This window comes from Rhodamnia argentea, chromosome 4, assembly GCF_020921035.1.
Source record: "Rhodamnia argentea isolate NSW1041297 chromosome 4, ASM2092103v1, whole genome shotgun sequence".
Classification (NCBI taxonomy): Eukaryota; Viridiplantae; Streptophyta; class Magnoliopsida; order Myrtales; family Myrtaceae; genus Rhodamnia; species Rhodamnia argentea.
In genome coordinates this window covers 12,085,154-12,103,588 of record NC_063153.1, presented here as the reverse complement: position 1 = coordinate 12,103,588, position 18,435 = coordinate 12,085,154, and the positions used below count along the sequence as shown (strand labels likewise).

The 18,435-nt window shown below is 39.0% G+C and overlaps 1 protein-coding gene and 1 non-coding gene across 3 annotated transcripts; both read left to right on the top strand.

Annotated features, from left to right (window-relative positions):
* Nucleotides 1-1,964: 1,964 nt before the first annotated feature.
* LOC125314728 (protein MEI2-like 5) lies at nucleotides 1,965-8,050 on the top strand. Of its 2 annotated transcripts, none has more exons than XM_048277666.1 (7): nucleotides 1,965-2,066; nucleotides 3,336-3,389; nucleotides 4,290-4,450; nucleotides 5,272-5,430; nucleotides 5,518-5,616; nucleotides 5,703-5,851; nucleotides 7,781-8,050. In XM_048277666.1, the coding sequence occupies exons 2-7, from the start codon at nucleotides 3,347-3,349 to the stop codon at nucleotides 7,818-7,820; spliced, it is 651 nt and encodes a 216-aa protein (XP_048133623.1). In that variant the 5' UTR covers nucleotides 1,965-2,066; nucleotides 3,336-3,346; the 3' UTR covers nucleotides 7,821-8,050. The 2 variants fall into 2 exon arrangements, with proteins under 2 accessions (XP_048133623.1, XP_048133622.1); XM_048277665.1 differs by having other exon boundaries at nucleotides 1,967-2,066; nucleotides 3,332-3,389.
* A 4,898-nt stretch (nucleotides 8,051-12,948) lies between these two features.
* On the top strand, nucleotides 12,949-13,055 carry LOC115746769. Its single transcript, XR_004016076.1, has one exon. It is a non-coding gene; the product is annotated as a small nucleolar RNA R71 (small nucleolar RNA).
* Nucleotides 13,056-18,435: the final 5,380 nt, after the last annotated feature.

Genomic DNA, 18,435 nt, shown 5'->3' with positions numbered 1-18,435 from the left:
CTTCGAATTGATCATGGCATAGAATATTTGGTTGGTGATGGCTTCTTCAAGCAGTGTGGCATCAAGCATCAATTGGCAGCACGGTATACTCCTCAACGTAACGAAGTAGCGGAGAGAAAAAATCACACTATTATTGATATGGTTCGTACCATGCTTCATTCCAAAAACTTGCCTAAGCATTTACGGGCGGGGGCGGTTGCTTGTGCTGTTTATTTGTTGAATTGGTGTCCTACTAAAGGTCTTGAGTTCAAGACTCCGGCGGAGGTGTGGAGTGATCGAACCCCTTCGGTTCAGCATTTTTGCGTGTTCGGGTGTATTGCTTATGCCCATGTGCCAAATGAGCTTTGCAAGAGGCTTGGTGAGAAGAGTGACAAGTGCATCTTCCTCGGTTACGATAATGAGACCGAGGGTTATCGGTTTTATCATCCAAGAACGAAGATGGTGGTTATCGGTCAAGATGTCACCTTTGATGAGGAAGGTGAGTGGACTTGGAACACGGAGGAGAAGAAGCAATTTCACTTTGTCCTAGACGAGGAGGATCAGTTCAACCCGGTTCGGATAGTCAATCTGAACCAGAAGCGGTATTAGTGCAACCTAATCCGGTAGTAGAGACTCGATCGGATTCTACTGAAACTTCTTCACATCCATGGTGAGAACGAGTTTTACTGGCTCATTTGAGGGATTGTGTTTTGTCCAATGATGATGATCCCTTTGATGAAGAAATTATTAATTTCGCTCTCTTTGCAGATTGTGATTCGACAAACTTTAAGGAGGCTTCCCAAGATGATGGTTGGGTTCAGATTGTGGATGATGGTGTATTCTACACTGTTTCTAATGATTTTTAGCTTGTGAGATATACAGACGGTGATTGGGGAGTGATATTGGAGAAAGGAAAAGTACTTCCGATTATGTTTTCTCTTTAGGAAATGGAATTTTTTCTTGGTCCTCAAAGAAGCAACAGGTAGTTGCTTTGTCCAAGGCGGAAGTGAGATACATGGCAGCGGCTTATTATATTACTCAAGCGGTTTGGCTACGTTCGATGCTTGTCGAGTTACGTCACAAGCAGGAGCACCCGACGGTGATTAATTGTGATAACAAGTCAGCAATTGCCCTTGTAAAGAATCCGGTCTTTTATGGAAGAAGCAAGCACATTGATATAAAGTATCATTTCATTCGAGATCTAGTGAAGTCCGAGGAGATTGTGTTACGGTTTTGCAAGTCGAAGGACCAAGTGGCTGACATGTTTACTAAGCCGTTGAAGACGGACTCCTTCCTTAAACTCAAGAGAATGATCGGCATGGTCAAGATGAGCTCGGTTTAAGGGAGGCTGTTGGAAATGAAAAAGACTTTTTGTAATCCAAGCTCAACTTGTGAATTGGGGTCTTGGAAATTATTATCTAGGAATGTTTACTTATTGTTGCTTGTTTTCAAGATAATTTTAATTGTTCTAGTTATCTAAAGAGTCTATAAATATTATGTAATCCTTCAAGATATGTAATGAATATCAATTCCAAAATTTCCTTCTTCCAATAGAGAGAGAGAGATTGTTGTTCGCTGTTTCATTTCTTTGAGGTTTTCTTTACTGTTGTCTAAATTGTTGAATTTAGCTTTTAATATTCAAGCAACAGTAGACAACGCATTTATTTTTCATTTTCTGAACTCTAATTGCTTCCATTTGACCAAAAGAAAAAGACTAATTGTTGCCTTTGCACGCCATTCTGATGAAACAAAGCATCAATTTATGCATAGATGACCGCAAAAAAAAAAAAAAAATTGAATAGATGCTGAATTGGTGTTCACTCTCTCCAATCATTTCTCTACTGTATCGTGCTTTCTCTCTCTAAAAGCCTCCATTTTTTCTCTCTCGTTTTTGGCTTTACTTTCTCTCTCTATAAATTTCCCACAAACTCCCACCTCCTCTCTCTCTCTCTAGCTCTGTGTCTCGGTCTCGTGTCTAGAAACTCTCTATTTTCTGGGTCGTGACAGCCAAAAAACTCTCCTTTAACCAACTCCTTTTTAACTGTTGTTGTCGGCTCTGGACGATCTTCTCTTGTTTCCTGCTAAAGGTAAGTCTCTCTCTCTCTCTCTCTCTCTCTCTCTCTCTCTCTATGTGCCCGTGCTTGTGTGTGCTCGCATGATCAGTTTTTGGAGAGTTTGATGCTTGTAGCATTGATGCTTGATTGGGTTGTCGGTGAAACAGCGGAAAATTTACTTCTTCTTTACTGGATTCATCTTTCATTGTTGTTGCTTAGATAAATTGAGGTTGAAGAAAATTGGGTTTCGGCTGAGGAAACACTGCGTAAGATTATGAGCTCATAGCTCGAGTTTTCTGGTCAAAATCGAGAAATTTATATGGAGACAATTAGAAAACTGATTATGTGCATGCAGTCAGAGAATCCTTTGTGGGCGTATAAAAGTATAGTTGCTGGTATTCATGGAGAGGAGCTTCCAGAGTCTTTATCACTGAGGTTACTTGCTCTTCTAGATAGGAGCTTTCATGTGATTACTTATTGGATCATGTGTGCGTCTTTTAGTATGTGTTGGGTGTAGCCCAATATGTTCGGGATTTGATTTCAGCTATTCCGATGACTGCTCATCGAGGATACTTAATAGGAAAGAGTCTTAGTAAGATGTTGAAAAAGAAAAATACCAGGATGGAATCAATTCTGGTGATTGCCCAAATTAAATGAATTCCACTCAATCAGGGATATTTCTAATCAAAAGGTGATTTTGAAATCAATTAGGGAGGATTCTAATTTGGTTAGAGGTCTACCACTATAAACTGAGTGCTTGGGTGGAGGATTCTGCATGCAAAGGAAAACACTCCAAAGAGATCACAAGAGTCTTCAACAATGTGTAAATACAAGAGATCTTGAAAGTTCATCAAGCAAGAGTATGTGTTGTGACAGTTGGGAGGATTTATTGCGAGAAAAATATCATTATTGTCAATTATAAGCCTTCGATTATAGTGGAACAGTTCCTCGACCAGTGTCTTGTGATTTTTTTTCTCACATTGGGTTTCCTTGTAAAAACTTTTGGTGTATCATTCTTTTTATCTCCTGTTTGCTGTGTGTTACTTACGTTTTTCAGCAAAGAGAATATACGGTCACATATTGCATGATTCCGACAAGTTAGAATTCTATTGCGATTAGACTTAATTTACGACAGTCTGTATAGAGAATTATTGATTTATTGAATACTTCTATGCCTCGTGACTCTATTCAAATTTTTGTATCCCCTTTTGAAATGGTACATATGCCCTGATTTGCATCTCGTCGTTGTATGCCTCCGTCGACTAAGTTCGCTTAAGTCACAATCTTATTTTTTTTGGGCAGTGTGTAAATAAATGGAGCAACTTCCAAAGGATTCGGCGACTGATTTTCCTGAAGGTGTGATTCCTTTCTTTCACTGATGAAGAAAAGATAAAATCACCATGGGGAAATTAACGCATGTTATTTGTAGACAATTATGTTGGGTTTTTGCCCTTTTACCTTTTGATGTTGGTTAAAACTTCGAGTGCTGCTGATTAAGGAGAAGCAGGAAATTTATCAACCGCACATGGCAGCACTTTTACTTTAGAAATTAACTATTAGCTAGAAATAGATTTTTCTACTTCTGTTTCTAAGCATAAATTAATTTTTTTACTTCTGGAGAGAAGCAATTTTTTTTTTACTTCTTCAAGTAGCTCCAAACTACTTCTGGAGAAAAAAAGGGTCTAGAAGTTAAAAAATGAAGTTGTGTAACCGAACGGATTTTTGCTTCAGAAGTTGGGTTACCAAACGGATTTTTAGCTGCTTTAGAATAGAAATTCTTACCAAACGGATTTGTAGCACTTTTAGAACATAAATTCTACTCCAAAACTGTTGCTATGCACGCTTTAATTATGGTATGACCATGGCTCATGGAAGATGTACTGTAGCATTTTGCTTGATTACTATTCAGTACTTGCCATCAAAGTACTATATTTTAATCAGACTTAAACATTCTCTGAAATAACAGAACTTTGTGATTCCGGAAGAAAGACCAACTTGGGCCATCTAAGACCTAATTTTAACAACGTCTTGAACAAATGAGTTAGCCCCTGTGAGTAGTAGAATTGAGCTTTTCTTGCTTGGTAAGAGTATGATTATGCATGCGGATCTGAGCCTCGATGAACTTATCTCAAAAGATATGTAACTGAGATGGGTCAATAACATTCTTCCGTGCCATTTAGAGCATGCTTCTGAAATAAAGTTAAAGCTTAAGATTAAGTTGATTGAGAATTGGATTGATAATGGCATGCATAGCAGGTGGTGCATCAGATGGATTTGGTCAGCATACTGATCCCAATGGAGTTGGAACTGCTAAGGTTGCTGGGGGACACACCTATGGTGAAAAACCTTCTAGGATACTCTTTGTTCGAAATATTAACAGCAACGATGAACACTCTGACTTGAGAACTATTTTTGAGGTCATATTCTTGTCGAATGTTTATTTCTCATCTCCATTTAAACTTTCTATACTTTCAATTGATTATTTTTTTGGGTTCAAAATTGAAAAGTAGCTAATTGTGGTGAATTATGCCGACTTTTGACCTGCTTGTATTTGAAACCCGCCTCTTTCTTTTTTGGGTGGGGTTGGTGGGGTGGCTGGGTGGTTGTGCGGGGTTGGTTGGCGGGGTTTGGTGTTAACAACGTTGATCTGTTTTCCCACGCTTGCCTTTAATGCCCAGAAATTATGGCTTTCAGGGAAATAGAAAGAGGATGTCACCTGGTTGCTCGGACAGTATATTTTTTAAAATGTTTGAACTTGCTTATGATATTAATTACAAATTTAGCAGGTTCTTTTCATTGGAATCAGAGATGATGCTTTCAGAAAGTTTTGCTAGAAATGGCTTGGGAAATTTTTACGAGTCCGATTAGAGAGCTAAGAGCTAATGAGAGAAGCCAAGAAGGCCAATTAGATGCTAATTTCATGCATTTGTCTACTAGGGGACTTCCATATGTACTGAGTTCTTTTCAGAAGGATCGGTTTTAGGTTTTGTTTTAATTACTTGAAGTCTATATATACTCGGGGAAAGCCTGATACAGCTGGAGCAATTTTTAAGCATGCTAATTACGGGCTTCTACAAATACTACTTTCGTGCATTTTTCTGCTCTGGAGATCGACTCACCCCCCTTGAAACGGAACTTCTATGTGCTGTCATGCATCATTCCGTGCAGTTGGGACTTTGGTGCTGGAGCTGAATATCTGGAAACTACTCGCTGTTTTGACTCTTCTTTTCTTTCGTAGAAATATGGGGAGATCAGCACTATGGATACATCTTCCAAGCAAAAAGGATTTGTAACCGTATCTTACTATGATATCCGACATGCTTTCAAAGCAATGCATGGTTTACCAAATGAGGATATGAGACAAGGAAAACTTGAGGTTCAATATTCATATCCTAAGGTACGAGTATCTTTGCACATAGATTAATCATGCTCCCCGTATTTACATTCATTTGAATCCATCTACGAATTTTATGACCCTTATCAGGACGATAATGAAGGAACTCTTGTAGTGTCCAATATAGATGCAAGAGTTTCATATGATTTCCTTCGTCAAATATTTCGGACATATGGAGAGGTCGACGAGGTTAGATTGGTCGAGAGATTCGATTAAATTTGTATTATTTGATATTGGCTACACCATGGTCTTAACTTCGCTTCGTTGCAATGCAGGTCTGGCCCGTCGGGAGAGCTCCCCACAAGTTCATAGAATTCTGCGATGTGAGAGATGCCCAAGCAGCTCTTAGAGCTTTAAATGGTTGTGCTATATTTGACAAACTGATAAAAGTGGAACCTAGTCGTCGTCGTGGTGAATGCCCAAGGTAAGTGCTTACAAGGTCCCATTATGTTGTTTTGGAACTTTCTATTTTCAGGTCAAAGTGGACCCAGGGGTTGACCAAATGGTATTTTTATAGCTGTCTCTAACCATGCTATTGCACTTTGGTGCATTTTAGTTACTGATATGAAGTTCTTTGGATACTAAAATCAAGTATTTACGAAATTTATTCAAGTAGAAAATGAAAAACAGAAAAAAGGAAAAAAAAAAAGAGAGATCAAATTCAAGTAAAAATTGGTTATAAATCAAGTTCAATTCGTTACAGTGTCTTTGGCACTAGAAGCCCGAAAACTTGTCACGAAGGTGCAATTAAATCCTAAAATTTTCAAAAAATACAATGAAACCCCTAAAACTTGTCAAGTTGGTCCAATAAAGTCCTTCCGTTGACTTGTTTAACTTGACAAAATGAAAATGCTAATGTGGCTTTTTATTTTTTTACTTTCTCTCTCCTATATTGTGTTCTTTGTTATTTGCTTTTTCAAAATTTACTTAATTATATTAAAACTTTTCAAGTCATTACAATAAAGCTATCGGTCATAGCCGCCGGACGAGCATCGCCCACCCTAGGCGAGGGTCGCACCCTTCCCCAGATTAGGGCCGGTAGGCCCTAGCAAGGTCGTTTGGCTTCTACAAGGCATGGGCAACCTTTGCCAACCCTTCCTAACGGCTGTGGCAGCAGCCATCGCCGTTGATGTGCATTTTTTTTTTTTAATTCTAATTTAGTTTGTATTTGTTTTAATTTTGAATATTTTTTTGACATGTCATGTGATGGGCGCCACATCATCACCACGTGTATTAAGTAAGTAATAAAATAAGACATAATAGCACTTTCCCCTAGCTTATTTAGGTAGAGTTAATGGAAGGACTTAATTAAAATAATTTGATAAGTTTTAGGACTTAGATTGTCCTTTTTGAAAGTTTCATGATTCAATTGCGTTTTCGTAACAAGTTTTATGATTTTCAATGTACTTATCCCTTATTATTATTATTATTTCCTTTTTTAGTGATTTCTTTTTTATGGAGTAATCAATCGTGGGCTGCCCGAGGTAGGAGGAATAATGAGCAGTGAGTCACATTGACATGAAAACGAAATTATGTGATTAGGACAAATAGTCATGGCCGAATTCTTCTTGGACATCCTTTCGCGCGGGCCCTACTATTGATAGCATCAGCCTACCAAATCGAAGTCATGGGAAAAAAAGGTGACAAGTACCTTTCAAATGAGGCATTGGCACGTTGCTAGTGCTATAATGTTCTCTATTCGTGGTACCCACTTATTTTCGAATGGGATACTAGAAATGATGCCTAGTAGGACAAGCACCCACAAAAATTCGAAAATGAGCCAAAGTAGGATTCAAATCGATAGATGGCAGCATGATTTCCACTGTTTATGAACTTCGTAAATACTCGAATCGAGCTTGCGGGCTTGGGGACGAGTCTTGGATAAAGGAACTTACCTGGGTGCACTTGCTTAATGCAGATCTTGAAAGAGACTGGAAAAAATTAATCTGTTTCTTAAAACTAATGATTGCTAAGTATCATAATGATGTACATGAGTTAGGTTAGCTCTTGAATTGATATTTCTTTTGACTTGCTGAGAGAGAGAGAGAGAGAGAGAGAGAGAGAGAGAGAGAGAGAGAGAGCAAACCTGGCCCTTTTCCTTATCTCCTCTTTTAGCACTAGAAGATGATTGTTGTTCTCTGTGTTCTGGCAATCTTTTTCTTTTCGCCGGCCAATAGGCTTGTCATTTTGATATGAATGTGATCCTGTCATCTTTCAATGTGACGCCCTGTCGTGCTGGGGCCTTTACTTTGTATATTGGAACAGATTTTGGAATTCCCTAAAATCATGCATCTACGCATCCTCTAGACTTGCTACGTTTCGCTTTGAAATATCTCGACTGAATCTTGAACAGGACGTTATGGCTTAAGCCCCTGGCTTCGAGGCAAAACTAGAAGCGACAATCTTATCGTTTCCGGAACTTGCAGTCTTCGCTGAAATGATGGTAAATGGATGGGTCTCTTTGTTCCTCGATTCAAGCCCACGGCTGCTGTTGCTCTTTGAGGGACCAGAGTTCAGGACTCTGGTGCGAGTGACCTAATCTCTCATCGCTGTTTACTCTCTTTTTTGTTGTTACTGCAGCAAGGATTTCGGAGTTGTAAAAGGAGACTCCCTAGGACGCTTTGTTCAACTTGATTATCTACTTGTTGATGATTTTGTTGACATATAATTGAAGAGGATTCAAAGGTTACACCATTCCGAACATTCCGAACGATTGATGTCCAATTTTTTGTCAAAGTAGCTCTCTGCTAGATCCTCGTATTGGGCATGCCAAAGGGCTAATGGAGACTTACTGTCCTTTTTTTTTACCCAGCTAGAGCAGTTTTCGCTAATTAAGGTACCTATTTGTACCTAGTTTCTACGTCTCCTGTTGTGAAAACACGGGCGATGATGGGTTTTATCTCTCACTTTTTGGCTAACCAATCTGGAACTAAGTCTGCTGTCGTCTCTTGACGGAAACACATAAAGAACACATTAAAACTGCAAATATTCTGCAGAAATTTCTGTACATCAAACGAATTTCAGGCTAGAAAAGAAAACTTAAGCTTTTCGTCTCCATGTTGTGTTTCGGTGGGAGCCAGTACTGCTTGAACGAGAAAAATGGAGCGCGAGTATGTCACGGCAGTCTGTCTATGCTGTGCTCTTGGATATTTGTTAAGCTGATTCACAGAAAAACAGGAAAAGCATGTTAATCAGCATCGAGGAGTTTCTGCAGAATTTTGTGACTAAACATTTCCAAGTAGATGGATATGTTTTCAGTTAGATCTCTGTGTATAGAGGAGGAAGAAATAAATGAAACCAAATCAAAAGCATATAATTTAATTCCCCCACTAGGTTAGCACTGGTTTTTTGCTTGGCGGTGATGCGACGGTTGCCGGCAGCACGTTCTGCCGATCTTCTTCCCCGGCGGCAAATGAGTTGAATTTGCCGAATGCCATTTTCTTTTCTATTGTACTGTTCTCGGGCTTAATTGAACATAAATTATGATGCATACAATCAAATAACCCTAAGTTACATTGGCTGAATCTATTGGTCCCAGCCTCTTCTGTGGATCCAAGTTTTTCGAAAAAATGGATTAACAATTTTGGATCCCGCGGATCTTGATAGAATCAAGCAAGTCGATTCAGATCTAAGATCATCTAATTATTAACTAATGCCTCGGCACACTTGGCTGGTTTTATTGCTTCCTTGTTTCTTGTAAGCAATGCTGGATCATTCCTTACATGTGCCTTGAATGCCCTAATTTTGAGTTCAAACAAAAGGAGCAAGTCAGAAGAACCAACTCTATTTGGATCGAATTTATCTTTCTTTCTTTTCTTTTTTTGTCGCAAAGATACTTTATTCAAACCATTAAGAGCTCTTAAAAGACAAGCCCAAAAACGGGGCATCAGAACATAATGAATCCCAAGAGGGAGGTAGAGAGTTTGAGCAAAGTGATTTTGCTACGTAATCTGCCACTTGGTTCTCCATTCTGCTCCAATGGGCTACAGTTATCTTTTTGAACTTGGATAGATGGGCCTTGGCCTCCATTAAGTATGCTTCTAGATCCCACCGTACTTCCTCGATCCCCAGCAGAGCTCCCACCACCTCAAAACAGTCAGACCTCAAGTACACGTTCTCATTGCTTCTAGATCTGAAAAATTTCAACGCCCCAGCGATCGCCCAAGCTTCTACTTGCATCGGTGAGGAAGCTTTGACCTTTAGCGCGAAGCCGTCCAGCAGAGATCCTGATGCATCTCGAAGGACAACGGCTACTGCTCCTTCCATGGAACTGACCACGAAATTTATCTTTTATTTTGAAAAATTCTGGCGTTGGTTTATCAAGACATTAAACAAACTCCCTCGCCATTTTGCACCTACCGTGGTGATTATTCTTTCGTACTCAAGTCTTAGGTTTCTATCAGGTTGTTGTCGCCAGTTGGGTCACAATGAAGAAAATTCCATTCTCGCATTTGAGGGGCTTCTCACTATTAAAGAAGGGAGTTGATATTTTAATTGTCTGACAATCTTGTCATTATTTCTGATCTACGATTTTTTAATTAATGAGTACTTTATGTAAAAAACGCGATGATGGTATATAGATTTATGGTCAGAAATAACCAACGGTATTGTCAGATTGTTATGAATGCATTTCCTATTAAAGAAAGTGGTTCCATAGTTGCTTTCTCTGATCATGGACTTGTACAACAAATCAAAAATAATTTTCAATTCCAACAAGGTGATGATTAATTATCGTTTTAAGGATGTTGGCGTTTAATTTTGAAAGGAGTTGACTTTCGCAGCCATCTTAAAGCCAACCACAACAATTAAGACTCATCATATGATATTTGGGCATGTCAGGACTCAAGAATTAAACACATCTGTCCTCCAAAGAGTTGTTCGCTTCGCGTTCTTTATCCATTCTACTGTTTTTCCATTGTTAACATGCATGTGATGGACAAATTGGGAGTTTCACTATCCATTCAAACCATTTTGAATGGGTCAAACTATACTTTATGAGCGGAAAAGATACCAAGCTTTTTGAGAGGATGCAGGCTTTGGCGTTATGTCACCGGTGATATCTGTGCGCCTACTAAGTTTACTGATGAAACAGGAGACGGATTTGTTGAACATTTGGAGGAGTCAGATAATAAGCATTATTAGATGATACCATGATCTTGAAACACTTCGATTCCATCTATCAAACTTCAGTTTGATTGCCTCAATACAGGAAAGGAAGCTTGTAATCTGAATGTTAGCCAATATTCCACCTAAAACATTGCTCATCAATTTCAATTATTTGGGAATCTACATCGCATGCATCAAGAGATGGGTTGGTCTGTTAATGATAAAAGATCGTAAATGCATCCTATCTAAGATCAGCTAGCCTTATCCGAACCACAATGACAAGTGAAGTCTAATGCTCGCAGTTTTGCTGAATATCATAATCGTATACGTGTTATGAAATTTCTCTTGGAACTTAATGATGAGTTTGAATTTGTGCGAGCTTCACTTCCACATCGAAGTTATTTACCTCATCTTTAGGTAGTTGTCTAGAGTTTGGCGATTGAGGAGACTCAACTTGCTATTTTAAAGGCGTCGCACTATTTTGTTCACTCCTACAAATGCAGTGTTTGCTACTTCCACTTCTTCCTCATCACTTAGACACTACAGCACGCATTGTCACCAATGTGGCCACCTCTCATCCAATTGCTATCAATTACAACGCCACCCTACGGCAACAAAAAATTGATTCGATATAATGGTCCACCTGCATGCCCATCCACCGCTGCTGCTACTGTTGAGGGCTCTGGTCGTGTCGCTATGCAACCAAAAATAAATCCTAATTAGTACTTAGAAGATAGCGATAAGTAGGGATTGAATCCACAGAGAAACTAAAACGAATTTGAAGATTAGGTTGAAAAAGATGATAAATTTCTATTTTCTAAGGACTAAATATTATAAATTGAATTTCTAATTAAAAACAAGATAAAATTAATTTAACAGGAAAATTTATGGAGAAAACTATCGCTTTAAGTCTCGAATTCATATTTGATTAGCCTCTTTGTTCGCACTATCAAGCCTAACAAGCTACAAGGTTGCTATAGTTGTGAAAATAATCGACAACCTATCCTAGTTATAACCTATCTTATCGATCACTATCGTCTTTCGCTTTCCAAGCTAACACGCTTAGTTCGACCAAATATAGATTATCATCAGCCTTGATTGTAAATTGCAATTAAAACTATTGCTTGGGTAGAAATTAGAATCACAGAAACTAAAATCATAAACTTGATTTAGCAATAAAATTCTTGAATAGAATAGATGAAAACATAGTCTCTCCCAAACAATCAAGTGCAATACCAAACACTAAATAGAAATTTTAGAATTCAAACAAGAAGTATCGTTTCATCTAAACCCAAAGACGATAGAATAAATTTAGCAACTCATGGAGATGAATGACAGAGAAGAAATTGAAGAACTTGGAGAAGAAGCCATGGTCGAAGTGAATTTTCTACATGTTCTCTCCTTTTCTTCCTGCCTCCTCTCTTTTCTCTCGTTCGTCGTCCTCCCCTCTCTAGTTAGTCTCCTCCTTTTCTTTTTATCGGGATCTCTCCATGATTGTCTTTGATTTCCAAAATATGCTATCAATCAAGAACTCATGAAAATTCAAACCCGTTAAAGATAAGATTTTGCAAAATTCATTAAGGATCTTGGATTTTCGAAAATATCGGGTTTAACCAAATCTCTATAGTTAGAGAATATTTCAAATTCGGTCTTTCATAAAACTCCTCCGATAATAAAAATATTAGCCAAATGAACTGATTTAATTATTAATATTTATTTGAAACCCATAAATTAGATACACTTTTTAGGCATAAATATGGACCGATCACACTCCCCAACTTAAACTTTTGCTCGTTCTCTTCAAAAGATTGCACATTCGGTGTTGGTTGAGGAGCTTGCGGTGCCTGCACAGTAAAGGGAGCACGATTAGTCAAGTTACTTATTTGAGGTCTAAAAGAGTTACCTTGTTGTTGTTGTGGCTGCCTACAAGAAAAGCTGGGATGGTCTCTCCAACCGGGATTGTAAGTATTCGAGTAAGGATCATGGCTGGCCTTGTTAAAACCTTGAGCTGCCTGAACTTGCTCTTGTGCAAAGATCGCTCCTTGCGATGAACCTTCACTTGAATATGTTGAGTCTATAGCATATACCTCATGTTGGGGATTCTGTCCTTGAAGTAACAATTGGTCAAATTGTCGGGTCAAAGCATCAATCTTGGAGTCCATACTTGCAACCTTAGCGTTCACCTTCATAAATTGACCTACTTCAAACAAGGACTCCCTTTTTGTGGTTCCTGAGTGCCCTTGCTTCCTTGATGAAGAGACATGGTGCATGGAATTCTTACTTAGTATCTCAAACAATTGCCATGCCTTGTCTTCATTCTTGTGCAAAAAGGTGCCTCCACAAGATGCGTCCACCATATGTATGTGCATCTCATGGAGTCCATCATAAATGCTCTGCACTAATTGCCACTTGGGAACTACATGATGTGGGCACGAGCACAACAAATCTTTGAATCTCTCCCACATCTCATGACATTGCTCACCATCATGCTGACTGAAGCTTGTGATTGCGCTTCTAATCTCAGTAGTACGATCAATGGGAAAGTATTTTTTTCAAGAATAGGTGCTGCAAATCCGCCTAGGTAGTGACCACAGTATCCAAAGAATTAAGCCGGTGCTTGGCTTTATCTGTTAATGAAAAAGGGAACAGGATAAGCTTCAATGCCTCAACAGAAAAGTTCTGCAACTTCACAGTAGAGCAAATCTCCAAAAACTCATCCAAGTGCTTATAAGGTTCTTCAATGCTGAGACCGTAGAATGAGGGGCATTTGAATGACACTCGACTTAATTTCATGCTTTGCTTCTGCAACCTTGGGACTTGTATATGCGAATTAGATGTGTATGTGGGAGGAGTGAAGTGATCACTCAAAGGTCTCTGCTAGTCGGCCATTGTCAAAGGCTCCTCTCTTGCTAATACAATATCCCCTTGTGGTTGTGGCAACTAATTTTGCCGATTGCAACTTGTTGGGCTGCTGCTTGCTCTAAATTCATCAATTCCGGGTTCAGAGATCAACGTCCATGCATAATCAACTCAACGAATTAGCCCAACCCTTAAACAAAATCTGCAAATAAAAAAAATCAAAAATCATAACAAAAATCAGAAATATATAAAAAAACGACACCAAAAATCTCAAACCGTGCTTAGTTTCCCCGATAACGGCGCCAAGTTTTGGTCGTGTCGCTATGCAACCAAAAATAAACCCTAATTGCTACTTAGAAGTTAGGGATAAGTAGTAATTAGGGTATATTTTTTGTTGCATAGCGACACGACCAAATTTTAGTGCCATTGCCGGGGAAACTAAGCACTGTTTGAAATTTTTGGTTGAAAAAGACGATAAATTTCTATTTTCTAAGGACTAAATATTATAAATTGAATTCCTAATTAGAAACAATATAAAATTAATTTAACAAAAAATTTATGGAGAAAACTATCGCTTTAAGTCTTGAATCCACGATACCTTCTTATTTGATTTGCCTCTTTGTTTGCACTGTCAAACCTAACAAGCTACAAGCTTCTTATAGTTGCGAAAATAATCTACAACCTATCTTAGTTATAACCTATCTTATCGATCACTATCGTCTTTCGCTTTCCAAGCTTAGCATGCCTAGTTCAATCAGATATAGATTATCATCGGCCTTGATCGTAAATTGCAATTAAAACTATTGCTTGGGTATGAAATTAGAATCACAGAAACTAAAATCATAAACTTGATTTAACAATAAAATTCTTGAATAGAATAGATGAAAACATAGACTCCCCCAAACAATCAAGTGCAATACCAAACACTAAATAGAAAGTTTGGAATTCAAACAAGAAGTATCGTTGCATCTAAACCCAAAGACGATAGAATAAATTTAGCTACTCATGGAGATGAATGACGGAGAAGAAATTGAAAAAGAACTCAGAGAAGAAGCCATGGCCGAAGTGAATTTTCTGCACGTTCTTTCCTTTTCTTCCTGCCTCCTCTCTTTGCTTTCCTTGGTCGTCCTCCCCTCTCCTGTTAGTCTCCTCTTTTTCTTTTTATCAAGATCTCTCTGTGATTGTCTTTGATTTCCGAAATATGCTATCAATCAAGAATTCATGAAATCCAAACCTGCTAAAGATAAGAATTTGTAAAATTCATTAGGGATTTTGGATTTTAGAAAATATCAGGTTTAACCAAATCTCTGCAGCTAGAGAATATTCGAAATTCGGTCTTTCATAAAACTCCTCCGATAATAAAAATATTAGCCAAATGAACTAATTTAATTATTAATACTTATTGAAACTCATAAATTAGATGCACTTTTTGGACATAAATACGGTCCGATCAGGCTCCTCCAGTTGCTAGTCCATTAATCTTACCTTAGAGGATCTTCGTTCCATCGGGAATCTAATACTTCGAACTCCTATGTCCCCAGTACTTTTGCTCTGTCTGTCATTCCAAGTACTTCTGATTCATTATTCATTGATTCTGACCATTAAAATCACCTGACTTGCGATTCTAATCTGTTTAAGTCAACATCAGTCACTTCATAAGCATATACTAATGAAACAGTTGATAACTCACTAGTGGTAATCAATCATACAAGAAATATTTCGATGTCGACATGGTCCTTACCTGACACTTTCTTAATTCCAAAATCTACTTAAAATTAATCTTTGCAAGACAACCATGCGACTTGATTTTGACATTCACTGTTTTTTCTAATGGTTGTCGTGTGCTACTCCACAGACGAGACATACATTCGGCCATGCCATGCCTTAAAAGTGGGATGTCTACTCAAACTTATCTCTTTAAAGCTTCTGAACTCTTTTGCTAGTTGTGCGGCCTCAGTTACATGCAAACTTGGCATTCTCGATTTGGTCGCGCTTCTTTTGCTCTATTAGGTCTTCTCATTTCAAGTGATCATTTATGTTCTCTTAACGATAAACATTTTGATTACTTGCCATTTTAGTTGGGAAAACATCATGTTTTACCATTTGATCTCAGTGAACATACATCTTCACTCCTTTTGATCTAATTCACTCTGACATTTGGAGACCATCTCCTACTCCCACTATGGGAGGGTCTCGCTATTTTTTGTGCTTTTCTATGGATGATTGTTCTCGTTATACATTGTTTTATCTTATGAAAAATCGATTTGAACTTGCTCAAACCTACAGTAATTTTGTGGCCATGATCAAAACACAATTTTCTCAAGATGTTAATATTTTTTGTACTGATAGACACACATGCTAAATAAATTGGTGCAGAACCTTACTCTCATGCCATGTAATCTTAGACATGGCACTTGGCAATTGAAAAAGAAAACCGCTTTTATATGCTTGTATTTTGAATCTCACGTACCTCTTAACCTTACTCATACCTTCTCAATTCACTAGAGATAAATACGGGAGGGAAAAAAGTCAAACAAATCTCATGCCAAATCAAGCTTTACTGTTTCATATGATTGCTATATGTTCTGAGTTAGATCTATCTGTACACATTTGGACATGTCAGTACTCGATATATCATCTTGTAGAATGACCAATTCATGGTACGTCATCGTGCTGGATGTGTGCTTTATTTAATCATCTGAACATGTCAATAATGTAAACAATGAGCAGCCCAAAATTGTGCTGATGACTATCCAAGACTTTTATTGACTTTCACTTCCTCAGATAATAAATTCTGTAACCATTCTCCCTTTGTCTTGTCTAGAGGTGTCAAATGGGTGTGTTGAATCGGGTTTGGATCGGATTGAATGTGATCCGACTCATATTGACCCATTTTCACTCAGTACAAATTTTATGACCTATACTCGACCCAACCAAAACATAACCCGAACCCGACCCGACCCGCGTAATTTAAATACTTATCTATTTAATCAAATCATGAAATATAATATTTTATAAAATTAAAAACTATTTCACCGATCACCAGCCACCATGGCCTGCCCAACACTGCCCCCGTGGCCTGCCCGCCCGCCGCCACGGTGGCCCGCCCGCCGCCGCCGCCGCAACCATAGCCTGCCCACTGCTGCTGTCGACCCACTACTCGCACCGCTCGCCCCCCACCGCTACCGCTGCCGCTGCCACCGCTGTCAACCCACCCGCACAACTTCATGATTGGATTGTACGTTGGCGAGTTGAACCAAATTCAATCTTGAACGACCCAAGTCACCATACTTTCCTACCCGAAAAATCCAATTGGGCGCAGTCGTACATTAGTGGGTCTTCAAACGATGCAGGGCAACTTTAGAATATCGAGCTTATGCTTTCCTGACATGGAGAAAACGGGTTAGATGGAAAAAAAAAATTTCTGGACAAACCAAAAGAAATTATAATACTAGATATATGTACCGGAATGTTTTCTCTTAAAATTGTTCTTCTTTGACAAAGAATGATGACTTTTTGAGGGCGTATCGTTATTGAGAAGTCATATCGCATCACACACTTTCTTTTCGTTTTTATTTATTTTTTTAAAAGTCAATTTTTATTTTTTATTTTTTTCTTTTCTTGGCAAGCGAGACCAGACGTCGCCAGATCTGGCTAGACTCAGCCATCGAGATCTGGCTAGCTCGTGCCTTTCCGAGGGGTGACGAGGCTTGCAGCCGGTCGATCCGAAGGAGAATATCGATGTTTATCTCACGTTTACACAGCTAAGTTACATGCTTCGAAGTTAACGGGGTCTTATACTGCGACTCGACATGCCCATTTCCGTATAAAGGCGACTGAAGTTTTTTTTTTTATTACCTCTCTCCGCTCCGCACACAAGAATTTCAACAATAGTGAATTCATTATCGAAATTTAATAACTCCTGTTATCACTTTTTGAAATTGATATCTGCGGCTGTGTTCTTATTATATGGTATAACTTTCATCTGAATGTATATGGAGGGGAGGGGGAGCGACAATGGTTGGCGGGTGAGTGGCGGTAGGGGGCGGGCCATGGTTGCAACGGGCGGGTGGCGGCGTTGGCCTGGGGGGGTGGCGCAGCGGCTCGGTGCGGGTGGGCGGCAGTGGCGGCGGGAGGGCGAGAGGCGATGGGTGAGCAGGCGGCCGGGCGGCGGTGGCAGGTGAGCGGCGGAGACGGGCGACGATGGCGTGCGAGCGGTGGGCTGCAGTTTACAAGTTAATAAAAGTTGTCTTGCAAAGCTATAAATCAAGGGTCGAAAATGGGCTGAGTTAAGACCCATATTTCAATAGGCTTTATAAGCCTAAACCCATGTTTGACCCATTTTTTAAGTTTGTTGAACCCATATTTGATCCAAATAAAGAAAAGTGAGTTATAAAGTGGGTCATAGACTCATATTGACACCTCTTGTCTTGTCTAGCATTATCAATCAGGGAATTTGTCATCCATCAAACCAAAATCGATTTTTGATTTGCTCACGAGAATGAGCTCAGTGTAGACAAGCTGCTGGATCTGCTAGCTCCGTTACCAAGTCTTGTTGCTATCCGCAAAGTCTGCACACGCGATGTACGGTGAAGTCTTACTGCATAACCTGTTTTAAAAGAAACTAGCAGGAAAAAAGGTTTACTTTTATCCTTTCACCGACTTAACATATGTGAAAAACCATTGTGCCAGCCTAAGAATTTAAGTACTTGGGTAGCTTTAGGGGTGAGCATGGGCCGGGTGGGCCGGGTCCGGACCTAGACCCCGAAACCGACCTCGTTATAACCGGTTCCTAGTTTTTAGAACCGAGAACCGACCCTGTTTGTCTTGGAACCTGTTTTGGAACCGACCCTGTTTTTCGGTCCGGTTTGAGGGTCTACCCGAGAACCTGTTTTCCTTTTTTTTATCAAAATAATATGAGCATTGATGAAATGAGCAAAAAAAATTATAATACACCAAAAGCAACAATCCAAAAAATAATAATAAATAATAGTATGATTCACCAAAAGCAACAAACCTTGATATAAAAAATAAAAGTTGCAA